Source organism: Filicampus tigris, chromosome 5 (assembly GCF_054856515.1).
Source record: "Filicampus tigris isolate MCC_2025a chromosome 5, RoL_Ftig_1.0, whole genome shotgun sequence".
Taxonomy (NCBI): domain Eukaryota; kingdom Metazoa; phylum Chordata; class Actinopteri; order Syngnathiformes; family Syngnathidae; genus Filicampus; species Filicampus tigris.
Window position 1 is genome coordinate 14,190,001 of NC_141221.1, and position 25,206 is coordinate 14,215,206.

The following is a 25,206-nucleotide window of genomic DNA, read 5'->3' on the forward strand; positions in this document are numbered from 1 at the left end:
AGTTTCAAAATAAATGCTATGTGCTGCAGTCTGTGCATGTGCTGCCAAACTACAATGCTGCAAGCAGAGCACAATTTTCATGTTTCACTCCAGTATATCAAGTATTAATAATAATATGTACAATGGAACTGTTTCAAGTGACTAACAAAACATTTGGGGATGAACAGAGGAGGGGGAGAAGAAACTTTTGTTGGTGTCCTGGTGCCAGTCGGGTCAACAGTAATCATTGAACTGAAAGCAATGTGTAATTTATGATATATTGAAATTCTAAACTAATCAAAGAATATTATGAAACACCATATGTATTGTCTTTAGTGTGTCATTGTAGTCTGAAAGACAATGATTTTTGTAAGAAAACGGGCAAAATGCCAAAAACAGCAGTTATTAAATGCTTTTGTGGCAAGTTTGGAGGTTTACTTCACGCCCCGATGGACGCTACGCTCATTCTATCTGCACTAGAATAAAGTTTACATACAATTTGTGATCTCATTAATTCACATCAGATAAAGATGATGAGGAAGACTAGAACTACGATCAGTTTTGATGAATGTTTTTTAAACAGTGATCACATAAATGAATGACTATTTTGCATGTGGGAATGGGCACAGGGGGTAGGAACTCTCCCCTTCACCCATTTTAAATATTGTTTTTTTAAGCAAATCAGCGGCAGACGACTAATAGAGCCACCGCTCAACATTGCAAAAATATGTGGAAAAAAATATATTTTTTTCAGTTTTTAGATTAGCAGGATAAGTTTGTAGTTAACACTGGTCAACCACAAATTTTAATCAGAACTGGCTTTGTGTCCCTAAATGTATTTTGGATGATTTCAAACATGCCTTTACTCTTTTTTTTTTCCTAGCACATCAGGTCTTTATTATATTTTCCTTGTTTGTTTTTAAGTTGGACCGAGAAAAGCTTGCGCAATATTACCATGCATTTTACCATGGGCTGCAATTTATAGCTATGACTTTCCAGGGAAAAAAAATCCACGTTTTGCTAAACTGAACCCTAAATTGGGGTACATTTATTATGAAAACCTGATGTGCTAGAGAGAAAAAAACTAGGGCAGATCAGTTTACTTGCATCTCTAATTAAAACATTTGAGTAAAAATGTGTTAACCAATGTATAATTGAAATTGTTTCATCAGTGTCTGATTGGTAACGTTTCTTCCTTTACTGTACTTTAGATTTTTTAAGATACTGTATAAATTTTACTTTTATTAACCCGCATATTAATATATTTTGTCTTATACATATTTTTGTTTTATTGTGACTAATCACACTGACGACAGTGTAGGGTGAAAGTAATAGGCTGTCAATCAAAATTTGGCCCTGGAAATACAGTAAAGGAGGAAAGTATTCCGTGTGTCTAATTTGCACTTATTTCGTTTTAGTAGTTTCCTAAAAAAAAAAGTCGATTTGAATCGCAGATTCTGTCGCCAAAGTGAGAAGTTTAGTTGTTTGTGAAGGGCGTGGCCGTGACGTGACACGCGTTTTTGTTGCCCTCTGGTGATAAAACGTCCAAGTGTCTCGTGTCTAACAGAACAATATTTTCTTTCTTTCGCTGTTGCTTAAAATCCCCACGAGAGCGAAAAGGAAAGCCTGCGCCACGCCCTTCACCTCGCGCCATCTCGTCGCTCTACCACTCACGCACACGCGCTTCTCTCGTCCACGCGCTTTTCGCGAGGACATAAAAGTTCCACACAGTAGGATCGCGAGGACACTTCACACGACCGCGCCTCCTCTTTCCTCCGCCGTTTCCCACTTCCGGGTTTCTTCCCCATCTAGTTTTCCATTCTCTCGTCGCCATGGTGACACGTAGCACTAAGTTCCCACGGTAGTCCACGCGTGTCCAACTGTGAACACGCGCACGGAGCGGTCGCGCGCGTCCACCTGAGTCCGGGAGGGCGCGCGAGACAGCCGACGTACATCCGCGTGTGCTGTGTGACTGGGTCTTGTTTGGAGCCAGCCTCCAAACACTCCAGACAGACATTTCTCTGTAGCAGTGTTGTTTCAATCCAAATGGAGGCAAAAGGGACATTTGGAAGCCCTTTCCACACGCCGAGATGTCTGGCGGCGGCGGCACCCGCGGGGAAATCCAAATTAACCCACCCGGGGAAGGCAATTCTGGCAGGTACGTACGGTTCATTTTAAAACAATCTCTCGTAAAGTGACATAGAATGTCGTCACGTGTGAGTAGTTTCATTATAGTACGCCGGACTTGGCGCCTTGAAGTCAGTCTGAACAAGTATGTTCAACAGTTTCCCTTTATTCTTGCTTTCCTCTTTGTAGTCTTTGATGTTATTTGTTGTTGTTAGCTCGACACTAAGCAGTTTAACACCTAAATTCCTTTTAGTTTACTGGACATATCAGTATATCCTGGAGTAGAGCTATCACCAAGTAAATACAGTGGTGCCTTGAGATACGAGTGCATTTCATTTCATGAGGACGCCAGCATTTCAAATCATCTTTCTCCATTGACATCCCAATGACATATTTATGTTTCATTTCACAGCGGGTCTCAAAAAGTCTTGTACTGAATTTATGCGATTGTGTAAACATAGCAAGTAGTATCTCTTTCACAGTCAGCGCTAAAAAGCAAGGTTGGACGGGCAGCTCCGTTCCTCGAGAGCCCCTATCCTGCATGTTTTAGATGTTTCCTTCCTCTAACACACCTGATCCAAATGATCAGCTCGACCAGACTTGCCCACCCCTGCACTAAAGTGTATTTATATTCAACCCTATCTGAGCTGTATTATATCGGATATCCGTATACTTGTGTAAATTACAGTCAATGTATTCATTTTAATGACACATTTGTATGTTATGCATGAAGTTCCAAGTGAGCAGTCAACCAATCTGGAAATATCAAACCCGACATCAGTATCCATATTATCTATGTTTTCTTCTATTCAGAATCCGAATGATCACGTATGTTAAAATACGCAAAGAATTTGACACCGGTAGTTGAGCTAGGTAGTACAACAAAAAAAGCAATATAAAGTGTCCAGTAGTGCAGTGAAACTGATCAACAAGAAGTGCAAATATTGCAGAGTAGTCTGCTGGGCCAATTATCGGCTTTTTGATCAATATCGGCATCAGCCTTTTTTAAAATTATGTTGGCCAGTGATAAATCAATTTAAAAATGTGTTGAAATCAAAAGAACAAACATATGTGAAAGTTTAACTTTGATTTTGAAATTTTGGAGGACATAGAAAACTATATGGAGCTATTTATTAAGTTTTCTTCTAACTTTTTAAGACAGGCTGACGACCCTGAGTGCTCCACTTTTGTTAGAAGTTGATAACAAAGATGTATATTGTCAAAAATTTATAGTAATAATAATTTGAAAAAAAAATCAACATTTTGCAAATCTGAAAAATTGCTGGATAAACATATGCTTAAAGACGTTTCAACAAAGTTTTTTTTTTTTCTATTTTAATGCTAATATTTTTTTTTACTAAAAATAAATGTCGTGTCCAAATATCCGTCATCGGTCTTCTTGACTACTAATAATCGGTATCGGTATTGGCCCTGAAAAAAAAAAAAACATCGGTCTATCGCTATTGCAGAGTCGCTCTTAGTCCTACTGAATGAATCTTGGCATATCCAGAATGTGTGTGTCTATCAAGTTGTACAATGTGGTGGTGATCCACATTAGGATTATTTGACTTTTTGTGGAGGCCGGCATTAACTCCCTCTAAAGATATAGTATTTATCGAGCACAAAGACAGAGATATGGTATCAATTAGGTATCAGATTACGCCACTTAGCAATGACCATTTCAGCCTTTGTTTTTGTTTTTCAAAAGGCCACCATAGCTCATCCCTGCAGAAAGATGAGCGGTCAAGTCAGTGCATCTTTTCAGGCAGCCTTATCCGAATTTACCTGCCGTAGCAAATGAAATTTCATAACACACAGTATCGTCTCAGCCAGGGCAATCTGCCACTTGATGCAGTTAGAGAAGAGTGAAGCATGTAGGAGGGCAGCCCATTGGACAAGGAGGCAGTTTTAAAATATTTTGTTGTTGTTCGGTTTTGCCCTGTACTGAAATCCCGCGGAGTGCCGATACAATAGGAGATGAAACACACACTCTTCAGGGTAATCTAACTACTTGTAATTTAATGAAGTACAAAATTACAAGTAGCATTACGGTGAAATGCAAAGAAAGTCCAAGAATAGAGGCAGGCTGGGCACACAACAAATACAATGCTGATCATCTTTAAAGATGCAGTCTCTACATATTGTAATGTCATTTTAAATCGGCACACGGAAATCCCCAATTAAGTACAGCTCATTTAAATATAATAATATAGAAATGGCTAATTGACAAGCAAATTTGTAATAATACCTCTAGGGTTATTAGTTGTGTGTATTCTACTGTTTTGAAATACTGTGTCTGTATTTTGCTTTCTTATTAACTTGTTATTGTTGTTGTTTTATTTGAGCCATGTTCCTTATGGCGGGGAGACTGCCGTTGCATGGAAATGAGCCTTTTGGCTACAATTTGGTGCATTTGTATGCTATTATTGAAATGTTCTTCCTGTACCTTGTCCCTCTGTAACAAAGAAAGAGGGGAAAACATCAAATTGGCTCAGCAGTTGCCTAACAATATCTATGAACTGCTATAATTACAGTTGTTCCATTCTTCTTCTTCTGGAAAAGGGGAGCATATATTTTGAGTGGATGTCAGAGTGATGGCCGCTCCTTGAGGAACAGTTTTTTGTTTTTTGTGTGAGAGACAGAGACAGATAATGTTCTATTGTTTGTTGTCATTGCTGCCAAGAAGGATCGCTTTAAACTGCTGCTATTAGTCAATCCGTGTATCATCCGTTCGTTCATTTTTCAAAATAAAACGGGAAGCCCCCCAAAAAAACAAAAAAAAATGGTTTTGTCAATATTCGTTCCAAAAAACAAAATAAAAACATATCACGACTCAATTTCCGATTTGGTGCACGAATTGAATTTTTTTTTTTCTTCCATTTTTCATTTGTGCACAAAATTGGACCAACGAAAAATGAAGGAACGAATAACACACGCTTTCACATCAGTCCTGGTCGTTGCGACCGCCCGCTGTACTGTTGATGAGTGTGCAGCAGCACTTTAAGGTGATTGGAGTGGCAACTTCAGTGGGGTCCCCGTGTGGCAGCCGTGTGGCTGTCGTTGATTTCAGCCGTGTGTGTGTGTGTGTATGTTTATGTGCCAACAGCATTTACACTATTACTCTGTAAATATTTGTAAATATATCTCAAACAAATGCCTCTTCTTTATACATTGAGAGCAGGACACCAATGTGATCCGTTTAAATGGTGGCATTTTTGTATGTTTGTGAACACTAATCAATGATTATGATTTGACTTGATTTATTATTGACTTAAAAGGTCACACTGTCTGCTTCTATTGTACTTCTATGTACAAGTAAATAACAGTCTGACGCCTTATTGTCACCTAGTGGCAGGAAGCTGAATTTTAACCGAGCATCTCCTTGTCAACAGCGACATCTTATTTGTATTTAATTGGTATAATGCAGCCCACAGGTGAAAAATTGAAATTATTGTGCATCCTACTAGCTGGTGCTAGTCAGCCCACCATGGTTAAGAATCACTGCATTAGTATAGAGATTTACCGATTCAAGTATCGATGTCGGTGCTAGTACTGTGCGTCTGCGCTCCAAAAATGTTCCGATACTTTTATACGAAACCACTTTACCAGCCTGCTCTTAAACTTCCACGCAGGTGGAGTAGGAGCCACGTCGACCGTGTTGCGAACCGACTGCAAATTTTACTGTGCAAAATAGATGATGAGAGGCTAACAGGCTTCTGGGTGTCTTCTCAGCCGACACGGAGGCGAAAGGCAAATCTGCAGCGACACTTCCTCCTTTGCGAGTTTACATTACAAGACTGATCTGTGATATAAATTGTGACATGCCGTGAGGATGCAGTTTTGGGGTGGAGGCATAGCTAGCTAGCTAGTAATGGTAGAAATGGGCCTAGTCATGATAGCGAAGCAATAGCGTCGGATAACCACTGATGCAAACGTTGTTATGTGGGGTCACTGGGCGCTAAAAAAATGTGGAAAAGGGAAATGCTAAACATCGCTTTAATTACGATAGTTCCGCATTTCAGTACTGCGTAGTTCACCGTTTTTTTTTTTTCAGTTGTTTTCAGCAAGTACCTTCAAACTTGTAATTAGAAACAAAGCTCGGAATTCACTTGACAGGCTCTTAACCAACAAATTAGCTCCGGTAGTACATGTTTGTTATTGTGTTTGGAAAACATCCCTTAGCATATCGTCGCTGCCTTGTGAAAAACACTTACCTCCATTTTTTTCATTTTCTTATTTTTACCTGAATCGTGTTTCCGCGTTACAGAAATCGCATTAAAGTGAAAATTTAAAAAAAGTTTCCAAAATTGGAGATAAGTGTTTCTCACAGGACGGCGGCGATATGCTGTACGATTTTACACCACTAAAACAAGAATGTTACACATTGAGCTAAATGAATACCTATCTGAATTTGTAAATTAAATGTTGTCATTGTCATGATTGCTATCTTTATAAATACAAATCGGATTGGATATGATGCTTTGGCTCAGGTGTACCTAATAATCTGTCTGTTGAGTAGATTCTCAACATAGACTAAATTCCACACTGTGGCTTTCTATGGAATTTGTCCGTGTTGCTTGCTGCCATCCTTTCCGTGGCCCTGTCGGCAATCTATCCCCTCCCCCATCAGACCTCAGCAGCCTGATTGACTGGCTCCGGTCCCGCGTTGCAGCCTCTAAACCCAGCCACCCCCCGAACCGCTACACACCCCCCCACCCCCCCACCCCTCTCCCGCTGTAGCTCGTTTCCCGTCCGTCCAGTTTTGCAACGACAGCAGCGTTGCACTGTGGCTGTCGCAATTCCTGCCAGCCTCCCTGTCCCAAGAATTCGAAATAAATCCCAATTCAGGGCGAGCATGACGGTGCATCTCGTCTGCAGTGACGTTGATGCCCGAGCGCTAATTCACGCCGGTTATCTTTGTCTGCGCGGAAGGAGAAGACTCTCTAGTGCATGCCCGAGGGCTCCGAGTAGACAAAGCAAGAAGTAGGAGGTCAAAGCTTAATGCACTACAGCCCACATACATAGCCAGCGAGTGGCGCACATTTGCCAACGCTCGCTTGGCTGCCATTGGTTGGTTGGGCTCCTCTCACTTTGCTGATGGTTGAAGTTGGGACACGGAACAAGGGCGACTTTTAGGCCCGGGGGCAGAGAGGCGAAAGACCAAAATGGACCTCCAATTTGTTTAAAGGCCTTTCTGTGACAGATGGAAAGAAGAGAAGAAGTTGATAGTTGTTTTTTTTTTTCCGCAGTCGATTTTTATAGGTTCTGTGGAAACGCCGCGTTTGCGCCGTTCTTTGCTTTCTTCACCCTCAGGCAGCCAGCGAGCCTTCCTGAGTGCTTGTCTCCTCTCGGGCTCAGAGGGCTCGTCAAAGCGTGCGCTTATTCCCCAGTTGTTGCCGCCACGGCCCTCCACACCTCGCAGTCGACCGGCTTGTCACTGCTTTTCGGTGGAAGTGACTCAGCTCGATGTCTTGTTTTGTTGTTGACCTTTTTATGTTTATGCCTTGCCAGGCCACGCCCTTCAGTCAAACGAAAGTCATTTGTAGAGTTCACATTCGATCAACAGAGTGATTTTAAGACTTCTCCTTAATCTTTCATTTTAGAACTTTTTTCGTCCCAATATTTTTTTTTAATTTTCTTTCATTTCTAGTCAAAACGTCACTTTAATAAATCATTTTGCCTCCTAATTGACTTGACTCTCTCATTTTTACCATTCTTGCTTTTGATTTCTTTCTGGTTTTATCACTTTTATATTTGAAGTCAGTCTTTCCCAACCTTTATTGAGCCAAGGCACATATTTTACCTTGGAAAAATCTCACAGCACACCACCAAAGAAAAATGTCACCAAATGTGGATACAAGGGTGAACTATGAACCTTCTGCCAACTAATGGAAGAACACGTAATTGTCACTATATGTCACTGGCATGGGTAAATAAATAGATAGTATTTATTTGCGGTAAATAAAATTAGACAGTTCAGTGGGTATAATAAATACGTCTTAAAGAGGAAATCAACCCCAAAATGTTCTATGCGCCTCGGGGGCGGCCATTTTGTCTCTTGCTGTCAACTGAAAATGACAAACCAGTTACTCAGGATTCAGGAACGACCAATCGGCTCACCTATTTTCTGAAGCTGAGCTGTGATTGGTCGTTACCTGAGCACTTAGCAACTGATGTCATTTTTAGTCAACAGAAGTGACAAAATGGACACCCCCTGAGATGGACAAAAACGGAAGGATTTTACAACTTAACTCATATTCCACAAACACAATATCAACAGCATCTTGCACAACACGTGCGCCGCTGCCTCCTTAGTCGTACTTTCAACAGTTCTCATGCAAAATGAATGGTTATCGTCAACTTGTCATGAGCCTCGAGGGAGCGCTGCCCGGGACATTGGAAGTCAAAAAGGCCACCCGGAGATGAATAATTCTTTTCATCTTCCACATCACCGTAAATATCGCAAGCCTATTTATAGGAAGCCCTTCCTCTGGCTTCATTCTTCACCATTAAATATGGACGTAATAACATTTTCCTCCATTCTCACCCCAAGAGAATTTCAAATGAGCAACACGTGGATTAATAATGAATCGATACGTCTACTTATTAATTGGCTGGCGCACACAAGCATGCAAGATGAAGGCTATGCATTATTGATTGGTTGGATGTTAATTGTATTGCCTTTTGGCTGTGATGTAAATGGAGCTAATCAGTTTTTGACTTTGCTGTACTTTAAACTTAGAGTAGGCGTCATTAAAGGTTTTCCAAAAGGAAGGTTGTGAGAGCACAGCAGATGTGTGGACAATCGTTCCTCCCCACCAGCTGCTTATTGGCCTGCTTACCTGGCTTCTCTTGGGCAATGTTTTTAAGACTTGATGGCTGAGAGGGAGAAAGGCATAAGTGGAATTAAGATCTACTCACATGTATGATATTCAATTTTGCTACTAAATCCTAAAACTGCAGTGGTGCCTTGACTCATGACCCGACTAAAAGGGTTTTTCCAAATTCCAGCCATCACTCGGACAATTTATTTTTGTCTTGAGTTGTGAGCAAAAAGTTTGCTTACGGGCGCTAAATGGTGGCAGCGAAATTCACAACAAGCAGCATAGGGCCTGATCGATTAATTGGCTGGCGGATTTAATCGGGCAATACTAGCTGTTTCAAAATCAACAAAAAAAAACACATGTTTTTTTCTGTTCTTGACCATTTTTTTTTTTAAACATTAACACGTTACAAAATAAGATTGTTTGGACAATCGGATGGAAGTTAAAACATGTTTTTATCCGATGCATCAATTAATCGACAAAATAACTGACGGATTCATTGAATATTAAAAATAATCGTTTGTTGCATTCCTACTTCTTTGTGTTTAGCGAGTGGAGTGTTTTTCCATTTTGCATCCAAACAGCCCATTTCTATGCATCTGGCAAGGCAGTTTTTTTTTTTTTTTTATCTCTGCCTCTTTGCGTCGAATATCACTCCAGTGCCATTTCCAGTTCTTTCTGGCGTAATAGCAAGTGTCAAGGATCTACGTGTATGCATTGATTTTATGACCGCGCGAGACGAGGCACTGGGGGGGGATGAGGATGGAGGATGGGAAGGTGCTTGCAGCAGAGGTTGAAGATAAAGATTAATGGCTGTTTGGCACATGTAAACCCACGTTTGGCCATGGCCGCGGCACTCATTTAAAGTGTGTTTGTTTGTGCGAATGTGCGCCAGACTGTAAACGCTGACCAGACAAGCCAAGATGGATTGGCCTCACCGACTCTTCGACTCTCGCATGTGCCGCGCTGCCGCTTGCCACTTGTTTTTTTTTTTTTTTTTTTTTTGCTGTGCTCATGAATGAGGTTGATTGTTTTCCCGAGACGCAGCGACCTGATGGGGCCTCATCGCCACGGCTGCTATGAAGTGTGGGGTAGATCATGTGATTTCTATTAACCCTTTGGAGGGCTGGCGTGGATTAGTGGGATTACGGCTAACATGAGTGATCACGAGGCTCACCATTCTGCTTCGTGGCAAGATGAATGTGTTGATTCGACGAATGGGTGTGAATAACCTATTATTTCAAGTGTGTCCGAAATGTTCCAGGACTTGTGTCATAAGACGTATACAGTATGTCAAATTCAGATTACAATTTTGCCCCTTCAAAGCAGGGGCGGAGCCATGGGTGGGCCTGTGCACCCCCAGACTGCCCACCCAGTGAGATTCATGAAAAAATATATACTTTTACATTTTTCGTAAATTATGAAATTATTTGTGTTTTTTTAATTCAATATTAAGAATGGCATAATTGTGGTAGTCTAAGGAAGATCTGAATTTCATATTATTAGGTTTGTCATTTTATTTGAATATACGATGTGTCGGGACAGGAGGATTGTGCGAAGTGAGAGAAATATTCAGGCCCATCCTGACTTTTCCAGGCCCACCCATTAGCCACGTCCTGGCTCCGCCCCTGCTTCAAAGTAACTCCCCCACATAATTGATTTTCCCAGTCCACGTCTACCGATCCGGACCAAAAACCGGAATATGAACTGCAATGTGAATTTTGAGGAGTGAATCATCAGTCCTGGACATTTTCTGACAAAAATGTTTAAAATAGATTTTTAGATTAGGTGATGAATAAGAATGCTTACTCACTGGCCATGAAAATTCACCTGCACAATCTTAACTTGGTCCGCGATAAAAAAACATAAAAAAAAACTTGAAAGATAATATTGCTAATTTCTGATCATGTAGTGGTTCACACAGCACACTTTTGTGTGCTGTGATAAATTCCTACTCTTAGCAATTTGCGCAAAGTTTTTATCCAGGCTGCCTTATATTTTCTCGACAGAACTTGATTGGATTGAAGTCAAAGATGCCTTCCCTTATTGATTTCCCCTTAAATTAAATCATCCTCCAGATGGGATGATTACATTGAAAGAGGTTACGATACGGTGAGCAAACGTGATTTAGCCATGTTGTGTTGTTGGCAATGTCTGGAATCCACTCGTGTCTTACGAAAGAATGGCCGTCAAGCAATTTTTATTTGTTTTCACTGGCGTTTTAGTTCCATTTTCAACATTTTGCGTTCTCTCTACTTATGTGTGTTAGCAGATCTTGTGTGAGTGCGTGCGTGTCATTGAGTTAATGGAGGGTCTTGGCCCGTGTAATGGAGCCCCTCCCAGCAGGCTGCATGATTCAATTAATGTCATCCTTCTCTGTGTCCTCCCTCCTTCGTGTGTGACTCATCTGTATTGTGCGTTCGACAGCAAGCTTTTGGACAGCCTCCCCTTGTCTGTGAGAAACGGCTTCATTTTTTGCTTTTCTTGCTTCCGTTTTTCCACTCATACTCAAACGTAACAAACGCCACATGTCCTCCTTGTGTCTCCTCTGAGTGGTTTGGGTGTGGGTTTGATTCATCTTCAACCAGCTCATTACTCCCTTCTCGCTCGCCAGCCCGCCTTTCAATGTTTATGGAGGGATGCTGTCACGCGGGCGCAGGCCACTGGAACAAGAATGAAGCTAAGCTAGCACGCTAAGCTAAGAGCAGTGTTTTTGTCCCCAATTTTAAAAGGAAAATCAACCCAAACACATATTCTTTTCAAGAATATGTTCTCAGTAGGCCCACTATTTGAAACACAGCATTCTGATTAATATTGCATTTGTGAAATATGAGAAATCCACCCATCTTTAGCTAGCTCAGGGGGCGGCCATTTTGTCACTGCTCAGGGCTCAGATAATGACCAATCATGGCTCAGAAAACAGGTGAGGCATGATTGGTTAATCTGAAGCCTGAGCAGTTGTGATGTCATCTTCAGTCGACAGAAGTGACAAAATGGCCGCCCCCTGAGATGGCTAAAAACGGGTGGATTAACTCTCATTCCACAAACGCAATATTTATCAGAATGCCTTGTTTCAACTAGTGGGTTTGCATAGAACATTTTCTTGAAAAAAATATGTTTGGGTTGACTTCCACTATAAAGTTCTTTTCACTTGGATTTGACAAGGTATGTTCAATTTCCAGGTGGCATTGCTGGCGGCATCGAGATTTGCATTACCTTCCCCACCGAGTATGTGAAGACCCAATTGCAGCTGGACGAGAAGGCCAGCCCTCCCAAATACAGAGGAATCGGTGAGTTTGGCCAGTTGAATGCAAATTGCAAATTAAATTTAAAAAACGTGTTTGTGTGCAGAACGTCTTGAGATGTTCTATCCTTCAATTCTAACATGATCTATGACACTTTTTTTTGGATGAGTTAATGCCGATTAGCATCTTGCTTACCCGATATAGAAACTCATTCATATACTGTAGTTCAAACATCACAAGGAAAACTAGACAGTATAACAAATAGAAAAGTAAAATATAGCTCTGCTGCCTCTCAGGAGCTCATTATCTAATTACATTCCCTGTTGCGATAGGATTCTCTGTGAAAGTTTATTATTTAACTTAAGACACACAGAAATACATTTCAACATGACTGCACGCAATGCGCACACACGGGCTGGATCTGTTGACGTGTGCTGCTTCTTGGGGAACATGCTAATGAGCGCTCCTGAGTCCTGACAGCTGCTGCTTTTTCTGCTCACTGGTGCGTTACCTTGGCGCGATAGTTTTTTCTTGTCAACTTTTAAAATGCTTCATGTGCGCATAGGCTACTGTTTGCTAACAGTTAGAACGAGTTATTGTTTTACAATATGCTTGAACACAGTCAAATGATGTTCATTTTAGAGGAAATTCTATCCAAAATACATCAGCTGTAAAGCAAATTTGGGCAAAAGTTCAAAGCGTAAATGTTTTTAAAGTTTTTATGAATGAATGAATTTTTCTTTTTTAATATGACGGATGTTTAATTTTGTCTGCCTGGGATGTAGTTACTTTGATAATCATATTTCAAATAATGTCAGATTTGATTGATCGTTTCGCTGTCCTGTGAAAAACACTTGTCTTCATTTTTGTTATTTTTACGTGAATGTTGTTATAGACATCGCATTAACGTGAAAATTAAAAACATTTCCAAAATTGGACATACTTATTTTTTCACAGTTTCTTAAATATTTAGCTTTTTATAATACAGTAGTTCCTTGATGTTTTAGTGTTTCCAGAATAGCATGGCAGGTCACATTTGTTTGGCCAATTACACTGGTCAACAAATTTTTACTATTCTTTTTTATATGTTCAGAAACATTGATTTTTTTTTTTTTTCTGAAACGTCGTAGCTATAAATGACAACATAGGGCTGCTCGATAATGTAAAAAATATTAATCATGATTATTTTGGTAACAATTGAAATCACGATTATTCAAACAATCATTTGCTGAATACAAAACAAGAAAATGTTTCAACATAAAAAATATAAAGACAAATAAATTTAAATGAAATTCTTTTGGACCAAACACAATTGATAAAATTAGTTATTATAAAAAAAAAAATAAAGTGCAAATGTATAAATTCAAATACATTCAATTTCTTAAAACAAACGCAGTGCATTGGATATAAATGAATATTAATAATCGTTTTATACGCTTATGCCAATTGTGTGATTGTAGAGTGTAATAATCATAATTGTAATTGAATTTCGATTAAATGCACAGCCCTATGACAACGCATGGTCAAAGCATTTATAGGTTTAGAAATACTTTACGGTAAATAAGTAAAGACATTGTTCAAATCAGCGTCAGAAATACATCTATGGACTCATAAAGCCGATTCAAATTTGCTGTTGAACAGTGTTAAAAAAAAATCTCACAGCACACAACCGAACAAAAATGTCTCAAAAAGTATATACTGTAAATAACGGTCCTCCAAATGTACTCACTAAATTACTGACGCACGTGTGAACTTTCTCTTATGTGAATGGCAACAGGTGGATCCACTGGTTAATTGTACCTTCTGCCATCTAGTGGTAGAGTATGTAATTGCTCAGTCTGTCACCAAACGTCACTGGCCTAGCAAACTGAATAATTTCCCGTGTCACACCTGATGATCTCATTTTCATCGTCTAGGTGACTGCGTGAGGCAGACGGTGCAGAGTCACGGTGTCAAAGGCCTCTACAGAGGACTCAGCTCGCTGCTCTATGGATCCATTCCCAAATCTGCGGTCAGGTACAATAAAACACCAACGGACGTCAAAGTGAAACAGGATTTAATAAACTGATCTAAGTGAGCTGATATGATTACCACAAGGTGAACGCAGCTTATTACAGTCGTCATAAAACGGACATTTATTAACACAAAGGAACACATAACAGCATCCGGTTTGCAGGTGCATGGTGTGGTAGAAGGTTAAACATCTTTTTATCTATTTTGGACTGCTTGCTGCTGGAGGGCTAGTATTAAAGAAACCCGCATTGCCTCCGTCATTTACCTGGAAGCGTTAGCTCGCGCAGTCCCAATTATTCTAGTCCATTAACAGCCACGCATCGCCGAAATGCCACGTCACTCTCGGGAGTGATGCTGTTGTTGTTCTCTCCAAGCAATGACATTTACCTCCTGTCATATGCAAACACGCGCACACTGAAAAAAAGCCTAGGCAGGGGCGCCCCTGAGTTTTTATTTTGCATTGTTTGCATTTCTGCACGTGTGTGTATGTGTGTGTGATCTGCCGGGCGGTAGCGCTTGTCCGTGTGATGGAGAGACAGGTTCAGTCAAGCGGAGCAAAGATGCCCCTCAAAGCCAGACATTGTCTCAGTGGGCCACAGACTGGGAGGCTTTGTCAGTTTGTCTGTATTTGTTCATGGGAACCATGTTGAGTTTTACACCACGGTGGGAACGTTTTCACACAGTGAGGACATTAGAACAGTTTGATGTTGTTACCTACACCTGTAGCTCAGCTCATGGCGCTAAACAAGGTAGCAAACTCAGTGGCACCTTTACTTAAAAGCGAAGTTAATCCAAACATATTTCTTTCAAGAATATGTTCTATGCAGGCCCACTAATTGAAACAAGGCATTCTGATGAATATTGTATTTGTGGAATATGAGTTAAGCAGCAAAATCCACCCCTTTTTACACATCTCAGGGGGCGGCCATTTTGTCACTTCTGTCGACTGAAAATGACGTCACAGTTTCTCAGGGCTCAGATAACGACCAATCATGGCTCAGAAAACAGGTGAGCCGTGATTGGCCGTTACCTGAGCCCTGAGCAACTGTGATGTCATTTTCAGTCGACAGAAGTGACAAAATGGCCGCCCCCAGAGACGGCTAAAGACAGATGGATTACCTCTTATTCCACAAACGAAATATTTATCAGAATGCCTTGTTTCAACTAGTGGGCCTGTATAGAACATATGCTTGCAAAAAATATGTTTGGGTTGACTTCTCCTTTAAGAGTCCCTCAATTTACGATTTTGTTAAATACAAGCCGTTGCTTTTAATTATTTTTTTCCTAAAATATATATGATATTTTTTACATTCTATTTTATTATGCTATGACTGCAAGTATTTATACAGTATGTTGTTTTTCTTGTTAAAACACAATTTTGTTTTGGGGGGTCAGGAATGCATTAATGGCATTTCCATTTATTATACTCGGGAGAGATGACCTGAGACACGAGTCATTTGAGTTGAGAGCATGATCAAGGAACACACTTAACTCATAAATCGAGGCGCCATCGTACTAGAAACACTTTAAATGTTGCAATCTAGCCTTTATGCCGGTGCTCATCCTCGTTTCATGTCATTAGTTTGATGGCATTTAGGCATCGTTGCGATCAAGCAAAGACATCAACAATCTCATTTGAGCTCGATATTAATCAGCCTTATGATGAGCCGCAATGATAAAAGGCTGATGTCAGGCGCTTAGCTCATGTGGATGCTTTCAGATCAGATTGTCGTAGAGCAGACCACTTTAGCTCATGTTGGCTGACTAAGGAACATTTTGTGTGGGTATGATCTTTGACAAAAAGATCAAAAACAACGGTGACCTTCACCTATTATGACTAATAATTACAAAAAATATATATATATTTTTTACTTTTTCTGCTTTTGAATCTCAAGCCTCATCGTTTGGTTGATTTAATTTTGGCTCTTTCCATTTAGTCGGTTTTTTTTTTTTTTTGCTCTCATCTTCCATCTCATCCACCCCCTTTACTTTTCTGTGCGACCCCCCCCCCCCCCCCCCCCCGTCTCACACCCATCCCCTTTATTCTTTATTCTCTCCGCATCCCATTAAGTGATTGCCTGCACACCATCATGTTCCGCAAAGTCTATTCCTGGGTCATGCCGGAAAGGCAGTCCAAGGATGGACGAGGGAGCAGCTGACCTCTTCTTCCCTTCAGTATTTAATTTGTCCCAATATTTAATCACCATTTCCATGCTTTGAACACTTAGAAATGTCCTACACTATAAGGACAAAACTGTGCCATTGGACATCCAGCCCATCCATGTATTTTCTAAAATGCTTGTGATTTTTGGCAAGGGGTTGGGCACACCCTGGACCGACCGGGTGTGATATATTCCATAATTTTCTCTTTGTAGCAGTTACTGTATCAACACACCATGAACAGATTTCTAAATGTGGACTTATAAAAAAAAAAAAATGTTTTACATTTCTAATGCTAAATCCATGAACTGCAAGTTCTCATGATTAACACAATTTTTTTTTTGCAAAAAAAAAAACTAACAAAATTGTCCCCCTGTATTATACAAGGGTCGATAAAAATTACGAAACATTCTCACGTTTTATAGATGTTTTACCAGTTTGTAAAGGTTGTAAAAAAAAAAAAGGTTCTTACAATTCAACATATTTTATGTCTAAAAATTTATGAAATATAAAATGTATATTGACATAAGTTTTCTGGCGTTGTTGCAGACATTTCATTTCTTATTTCTGGTGCTGACGCAGCAGTACAACTAAATAAGCTTAGTTATCCATCTCACTACTTACCTCATTGATGTTTTTCTAAGCACTGGTTTATTGTATACGTGGGCTTTTCATAATGTCACGAAGTGTGATTATATATTACGGCCATAAGATGGTGTTATACTATACTGTCTTTTCTTGAGATGCTACATGTACCGGTACATTAGTGAATGCCAATATTTTAGTATAGGATATCTGTAGGCTAAGCATGGCAGGGCTCCAGACTACTTTTTATTTATTTTTCTACCAATAGCACAGTAACCTGAAATTTTATGGGTGCAAGAAGATTTAGGAGCACACACTTTAAATTGACTTGCAAAGTAAATATCGATCCCACTCATTTTCGCCACATTCAAATCTGCAGATTTACCGGTTGCACTGGCGCAAGCAGATGGAAATTGTAAATTGGGGGTGGTTTCATTAATATTAATAATACTTCATTTAAGATGAATTACAAAGCCAAAACGCGTCCGTTTTATGTCTTTGTGAAGGCCGTTTTTTTTGATGCAGCTCTTCTATTTGGATTTTCTCAATTGTGCAGGTGTTTCTCATTGCCGCCCCTGTACTTCATCCCCTCACTGAAGCTGACCTTGTGCAAAGACCCTCTAATGAAGATTGTTCAGCGCTCTGACTCATCTCGGACTGTCAGCCAGGATGTAACGGCACATTTTAAGCAAGGCAGCCTTGCGCCCTTTATATTGACAGTGGTGGTGTGGAGGCCAAATTGGCTTCCAGAGAACAGCTTGACTATCCAATTTAATAAAATGTTCCGTGTCACAGGGTTGGCAGTCAGGCGCACTGGCGTTTAGTTTTTTTTAGCCAGATGTGGGGAAGGGGTATGAAAGTCGCCACCTCAACTTCTAGAAAGGACTATGTGACGACGAGTGCGACAGAAGAGCAGATGTGGAGAGTTAATGAGCAGAGGAAAATCCTGCAATAAACAGACAGATGGAGTTAAAAAGAAAAGGTGGCTATGCGGGGGACTTGAGGGAGCCTTATTAGGATGGCAAGTAAACTAAGCAGAATGGGGGAAGCCAAACAAGAAAACAACATCAGTCTGTCCTCCCTCGCTCATTTTTTTTTTTTTTTTTTTTTTAGATTTTCCAAGCAGCGTCCTGCTGAAGCAGTCTATAAATAACCGTCTTGTAAAGGACGCGCTGGTACGACAATGTCTGATTGTGTTGTCACTTATAGTCCCCCTCCCTCTCTCTCTTTAAGCCCGGCTGGCCTCAATGGCAGCCATCTCGCATCCCTTAATTAATCAAGGGTTCATTTTTCTTTCATGCGGATACGAGCAGGACCATGCAGAGATCTCAGCGCTTTCTGCACTCCAAGCATGTTTTCCTCGGATTGTTTTGCGCACGGCTGAGTGCGTGATGGTGGGAACAGTTTGCAGCTGTCAGGCTTTTTATTCATTGTAAGGAACTCCTTTTTGTCTCGGGAGGATGATAAACCTGCCATTGTTTTTGATGTAATTCTGTACACGTTCATTTGACTAAAACTGGGAGGGGAAATGGAATGGTCAATCAAACTTAACTCACCTTGATTTATATAGCGGTTTCAATTTGTGTTTTTTAAAAAATGTACATTGTAAATGAAAAAAAATGTAAATTTCCACTTTCTAGTATTTCCAGAATAATGTGATTTTGCCACTCAGTTGCTCAGGGCTCAGATGACAGCCAATCACGGTTCACCTGTTTTCTGAAGCTGAGCTATGATTGGTCGTTATCTGAGCCCCGAGTGTCTGTGGTGCCATTTCCAGTCGACAGAAGTCACAAAATGGCCGCCCCTTCAGATGGCTAAAAAGCGGTGGATTTTCCTGCTTAACTCATATTCCACAAACGCGATATTAATCAGAATGCCGTGTTTCAACTAGTGGTCCAGCTGGGAACATATTCTTAAAAATGTTTGGTTTGATTTCCACTTTAAATTGTTACATGAAGCTAATTAGGTGTGGTAGTGCTTCATATGCCCTTTAAAATATGTTACTGGGCTATTCTGTAAAAATCCCTCGTGCTCTACATTTGTTTGGGGTCAGGTTTGGTGTATTTGAGTTCCTCAGTAACCAAGCAAAGGACGAGTCGGGTCGACTGGACAGCAATCGAGGTCTGCTGTGCGGGCTCGGAGCTGGTGTGGTGGAGGCCGTGTTGGTGGTTTGTCCCATGGAAACTATTAAGGTGTGTGACAAATTGACAAGGTATGATGCATTCAATGGAAGTACCTCAAAGGATGTGACCAAATGTGTTGATTTTTACTACGCCAAGGTTAAATTCATCCATGACCAGACTTCTGCAAACCCCAAATACAGGGGCTTCTACCATGGCGTCAGCGAGATAGTCAGAGCTCAAGGTACAAGTCTACTTGCTGCCATCAACACGGTTAACATGCCCTCTACTGGCCAAACGCAGCAGCGCAGCTCAGCATCATGTCTCGTCCCGCCATGTTGATTTTTGAAATCCTTTATGTTTCAACAGGTTTTAGAGGGACCTACCAGGGTCTCACTGCGACTGTGCTCAAGCAAGGTTCCAACCAGGCCATTCGCTTCTATGTGATGACCTCGCTCAAGAACTGGTACAAAGGTCAGAATACTTCGGTGTGCATGCTTTGAAAGGGATTGAAAAAAGTGGCCAGCCTTGCATGTAAATGGCATTTTGAATTGTCTTTTGCCTCCATGAAATTTGCTAACCAAAACAGCAGCAACTAACACAACATAAACTTATCACTGACATCAGGTTCAAACCTGGTGTGTCACAATTGTTTGTAAATTTAAGATTCTTTCACAAATCTATACTGTTAGTCAGTACACTCGTATGCGTGTTTTTTTTTCTAAACACATTTTTGACCAATCAAAAGTGTTGAAAATGGCTTGCTCTCTTTGACAATGCAATGTTATTGGGTGAACAAACATGTTATTTGAGGGGGGCTGGCGGTGTCTCCTGAAAAGTGATGATTTTTGAGCTACAAGGATTACGGCCACTGCCAGCGATATGATTTTTTTTTTGTAAGTAACATGGAGGTGCCCAAAGTCGGGCATGGGGGCCCACTGCATGTTTTTATTGGCCCACCACCATTTTCTAATCAGAAGGTTTAAAGAAATTAAAAATGATGAAAGGTATCTAATGTTTTAAATCAAAAATAGATCTGTTTCATGAAAATTCTCCGTGCTATTATTTACAATTGTAAGAAAATATATTTTATGTCACTCTGCTTTTTATTTAAGAGTTTTTGAAATATATTTGCTATTTTTACTTAAAGAAAATAATGACTAAAGTTAAATATTGCTCTGTTTTTTATTAACATATAAGAATACATCACTTGATATTAATAAGTTTTTTCTAGTTGGTTTTTTTCTCCTTTTAAAACATTTAACTGCTGACGATAACTGACCTTCAGTTCACCAAATTGGATTTAGCATGTGATGTGACCCTTCCCTTCCTTTTATTTTTCTGTATTTGGCATTCGGTGGGAAAATAAAGAGCATTCCTGATATACAGTAATTAACAGCCTGCCTTGGATTTCTCTGCATTACAAATCGGTTTATGATATAAAATGTTGAACAAATACTGTAAGAGCCTCTTAGTTTTGTCTCTGTCCCAGTTTAGCTCTTCTAGGGTTTTGCCTTATGTGAATGTTCAGGGCTTACTTTGTGTCCATTGTGTCTTTCCACTAGGGGATGATCCCAATAAATCGATCAATCCTGTGGTGACTGGAGTCTTTGGAGCTATAGCTGGAGCAGCGAGCGTGTTTGGAAACACTCCGCTAGATGTCATCAAGACAAGGATGCAGGTAGGAAGTTTCCGACTCCCTTTTTCACATTGATGTTTCTTGCGTTATTGCAGGCATCTTGAACGTTTCCTTTCTAAAGGGCCTTGAAGCACATAAGTACAAGAGCACACTGGACTGTGCGGTGAAGATTCTACGACATGAGGGCTTGGCAGCGTGAGTTTTATTTTTGTTGCTCGTCTACACACCGCTACATTCAAGTGTTGCAGGAAACTGAAAAGTTGATCTCAAACGTATTCCTACAATGTCCAAATTAATCTTTGTATATATCCCTTGTCCCACTCCAAGGTAACCAAAATAATAGGAACACCTTTCAGTAGGATCAAGTTCAGTTCTACGGAAGCGTATTGCATTCACATGGGGAAAAAAATCCAGTTTTTCTGGTCTTTGTTTTATTTATTTTTCTATCACAAAAAAAATATTCTGAAAAACAGAAACAAAATCATTCTGAAAAACAGAAACTAAATCATTCTGAAAAACGGGCAAAAAAAATATTCAGAAAAACAATTATTCAGAAAAACAAGGAAAAAACGCACCCAAAAACAGAAAAAAAAGTATTCAGAAAAACAGAAAAAATATATTTTTTAAAAACAGGAAAAAAAATATTCTGAAAAACAGCGTGCCAGTTTCTGTTTTTCAGAAAAATTTTTTGACCTCTGAACTCCAAGTGACGTGTTGCAGACTCGCTAATGGCGGACTCCTTCCCGCATGCCTCAACCTGCCTTCAACTTTATACCTAAATCGGTGCTTACGGGCTCGCTCTATCAATAAAGGAATGAACGTGTAAAAATTATTCAGAAAAACAATTATTCAGAAAAACTGGAAAAAATATTACTCAGAAAAACAATTACTCAGAAAAACAGAAAAAAAAATGATTCCAAAAACAGAAAGGAACGTACTCTGAAAAACACAAACAATAATTCCATAAAACAGAAAAGATAAAAATAAAAAAACAAAGGCCCAAAAAAATTACTCAGATTAACAGGACCTTTTTTTTCATGTGAATGCAATACACTTCGGTACAGTTCTCCACCACTGCAAATACAAGCACAATATTGTTCATTGAAATCTCCTCCTATCTCCTCTGCTCATCAATAGTTTCTATAAGGGGACCGTTCCTCGTCTGGGTCGCGTATGCCTGGATGTGGCCATAGTGTTCATCATCTACGAGGAGGTGGTCAAGATTCTGAACAGAGTGTGGAAGACGGAGTGAGCTGCAAGACGGCCGCTTCCCTGCTCCTCTTGCTGCTTCGGACACACGCGTCGCAGTTCGCTGGATGTCTGTGCTTTTATCATCAATTGAAGTGCTGAGGTTTAGAACGATCACGTGATTACATGAAATCAACAGAGCCACGTCAGTCCTCTGTCGCCCTCCAGTGGTCAGTTGGGTATGTGCAGCTCAACGTTAAATCTATTTAACAACATGACTGTTTTGGAATTCACTGGAATCGTAATAGTTTCTCAAAATATGTCAACAGTTGCATGCTATGGACATTCATTCAAATAAACTACAGTCGCATCCATAAACAAAGCCTTTAATGGAATAATTTGACTATTTAAAGACACTCTTTATTTTTAAACATGAATTTTATCCCCATCATGACACCGGTAGTTTAATTCTAAAGTATAGATATATAAAAATGTAATTTATAAAGATACGGTCTACTTAAAATATTATAGTGTATTTATTGATTTGAATGTTTCGTATCTGTATGTTTAAAAAAAAAATGTCATTGCTGTTGTGTCATTGTCTTTTCCCCCTAAATTTCAGTCTGGATGTAAAGGTGTATTAAGGTGTAAAAAGAGTATATCAATATATATCCAATTGCTGTATTTGAAGTTTAACTGAGACCCAACATGAAGACCTCCAAGTGCTTTTCACCTTAGCAGGCTGTTGGATGATTGTGTCTTTGATTTACTTTGATTTTTTTTTTAAATGTTTTTCATCTAAACGTTTTTTTTCAGTGTTGTGGTTCTTGAAAATGTGAAAATGTAGTGGGAACTTGTACAAAAGAAGAACAACTGGACTTAAGGCCCTATTAGTGGCATAAATGCAGTACAAAAACAAACTAACAAAAGATCTATGTTAGCTGTGGAGTATTTTTTTTGTACAAATTTCTACTAAATTCTCCTAAGAACAGATTCTTAATGTGCCATGCCTCATTGGGAGGTTGCTTGAAATGGTTCACTTATGTGCCTTTTGGCTCAATAACACCACGAGGGAATCTTTGGTGTCCTCACTGAGTGATGTTTTCAGTGACATAACGACCAGCCTTTTGTATTTGTTTTTTGAACAATGGATAATTGCAGAATAAGTATTTACACTTTTCACGTACCGTAATCATCATGTTAGGTTTGTAGCAGGGTGTTGTCAAGCTTAATTTTTTTTTTGTGAACTAGAGAAGTCCCAAAGGTACCTCATGGTGATATTGACTCGTATGTACTGTATCTACTATTACTGATTTGAATAGTATTACTCATGAAACATTCCTGACGAACAGTCATGTTAAAAAAAAAAAGTGTCTCATTCTTTCCAACACTGTGAAACATGCATGACTGAATATACTTAGTTTTTTTTTCTCATTTGGCCAAAGAAAATGTGTGCACAGCATTCCCTTAGTAGCGCAGGTACATGTGTTCATATCTTTATGAAGCCTTTGTGCAATAAACACTGTCCTTCTGTTATCTTGGTTCAATGAGGATTCATGGTTCATTAAAAAAAAAAAAAACACTTTTTAAAACACAAAGTGGAAGGCAAGTCCAAAAATGTCTTTGCAATATAATCTATGTGTGATCTATGTGCCCCATAGTCTATACAAATGAACTCAAGATGAGCCTAAAGGCACTGTGACGTCAATTTCAGTCGACAGCAGAGGGCATGCAGTATACTGTAATGTGAAGATGGCTGAAAATGTGAACGAATATTTTTGATTATTATTCCACCAACGCAATATTAACTCATTCACTGCCAGGCATTCTCAGACCCTGTTTTACCCTAAAGTTTGAAAATATAAACTCCTGGGATTGAATGTCAGGGGTGTGAAAAGACAAATTTGTCAATGGCAGTGAATGAGATAATCAAAATATTGTGTTTACAAATGGAGCGTATTATTGCAAAGAACATTTTCGACTTCCACTTTAAGAGCACTTGTTGTTACTAAAAGCAAAAGTCAACACAAACATATTTTCTAAATAATGTTCTATGCAGGCTCACTAGTTGAAACACAGCATTCTGATGAATATTGTGTTTGTAGAATATGAGTTAAGCAACAAAATCCACCCGTTTTTAGCCGTCTCTCGGGGCGGCCGTTTTGTTACTTCTGTCGACTGAAAATGGCATCACGCACCCTCAGGGCTCAGATAACGACCAATCACAGCTCACCTGTTTTCTGAAGCTGAGCTATGATTGGTCGTTATCTGAGCCCTGAGGGTGTGTGATTATCTGAGCCCTGAGGGTGTGTGATGTCATTTTCAGTTGACAGAAGTGACAAAATGGCCACCCCTGAAATGGCTAAAAATGGGTGGATTTTGCTGCTTAACTCGCATTTCATATTAATCATATTGCCTTTTTTTCAACTAGTGGGCCTGCATAGAACATATTGTTGAGAAAAAAAAAATGTTTGGGTGGACTTTTGCTTTAAGTTTAACACCATTGCATTTTGGGGGTGATGCTGGAATGATCCACGGAAGGCAGGTAGCCGAGCATTTAAACAGGGAAACTGTTTGGCTGATGTTCGTGTCATTTGTCAGCTTTTTCTGACTACTTTTTGTCATCTGTTGTGAAGAAAAGGCAGATCTGTGTTTAATAAAAACAGTGTTGTGATAGAACCAGTGACAATGTTGCAAAAGTTTCATCTTATGTAGCATCAAACACTGGAGCAATTATCTTCCTCTGGCACTCACCCAGTGATGAGAGAGCGTTCCCCTCCGTGCACAATGAGGTTTTATGAGGAGCCTCCATTCATCCCATCATCATCATTATCATCATCACTACCTCCTCTTTGTCATTTTGTTCTCCAATGGTGCAGAGATGTTTGATCCAATAAAATGGGCAAAATCTCTCATGGCTTGACATCATCAAGCCAACGAGCAAGCAGCCTTTGGGAAGCGAGTCTTTCATTGCTTTACGTATAAATGCATTAACATTTAACCCACATTTCCTCCGAAACATCTTTTTCAGTATTTGGCCTATTGGCTGAAATATGTCGACTTTATTCTCAGGCACAATCTAAATTACTGGGCTAGATTAACTCAAATTTTGTGTTTCACTCGCATAGCTCCTTCAGTTTTCCTGTGTGTGACTCACAGTCATACATTTTTTATCCTCTGCATAGAACGACTAATATTCTTGCCGTACTGATGAGCTCAGAGGAGTTGCGACGTTATCAATGAACACTGCATATCCGTCTGTGTATTATGGAGTGCTGTTTTTCTCATTAACTTACGCCGTCTTAAAACAATATTCTGTGAGTCTT

At 39.8% G+C, this 25,206-nt stretch overlaps 2 protein-coding genes across 3 annotated transcripts in view; both read left to right on the forward strand.

Moving 5' to 3' along the window:
• cltcl1 (clathrin, heavy chain-like 1) overlaps positions 1-477 on the forward strand; it is a 31,849-nt gene extending 31,372 nt beyond the window's left edge. For both annotated transcript variants that reach the window (XM_086030373.1, XM_086030372.1), the window contains one exon: positions 1-477. This exon is cut by the window's left edge and continues 851 nt beyond it. The gene's annotated coding sequence lies outside the window, so the exon portion shown is untranslated.
• Positions 478-1,668: 1,191 nt separating this feature from the next.
• LOC147147377 (tricarboxylate transport protein B, mitochondrial) lies at positions 1,669-23,416 on the forward strand. The gene is made up of 9 exons (XM_086031526.1): positions 1,669-2,137; positions 12,113-12,220; positions 14,092-14,191; positions 18,987-19,125; positions 19,213-19,297; positions 19,423-19,527; positions 20,619-20,734; positions 20,814-20,887; positions 21,830-23,416. Exons 1-9 carry the CDS (start codon positions 2,026-2,028, stop codon positions 21,942-21,944), a joined length of 954 nt encoding a protein of 317 aa, XP_085887652.1. The 5' UTR covers positions 1,669-2,025; the 3' UTR covers positions 21,945-23,416.
• Positions 23,417-25,206: the final 1,790 nt, after the last annotated feature.

Bases quoted from the DNA above. Each gene is read 5' to 3' on its own strand.
- LOC147147377 (XM_086031526.1), top strand. From the start codon at position 2,026: ATGGAGGCAAAAGGGACATTTGGAAGCCCTTTCCACACGCCGAGATGT. The intron at 2,138-12,112 runs GTACGTACGGTT...TTCAATTTCCAG, and splicing joins GGGGAAGGCAATTCTGGCAG to GTGGCATTGCTGGCGGCATC. The intron at 19,126-19,212 runs GTGTGTGACAAA...TACTACGCCAAG, and splicing joins GTCCCATGGAAACTATTAAG to GTTAAATTCATCCATGACCA.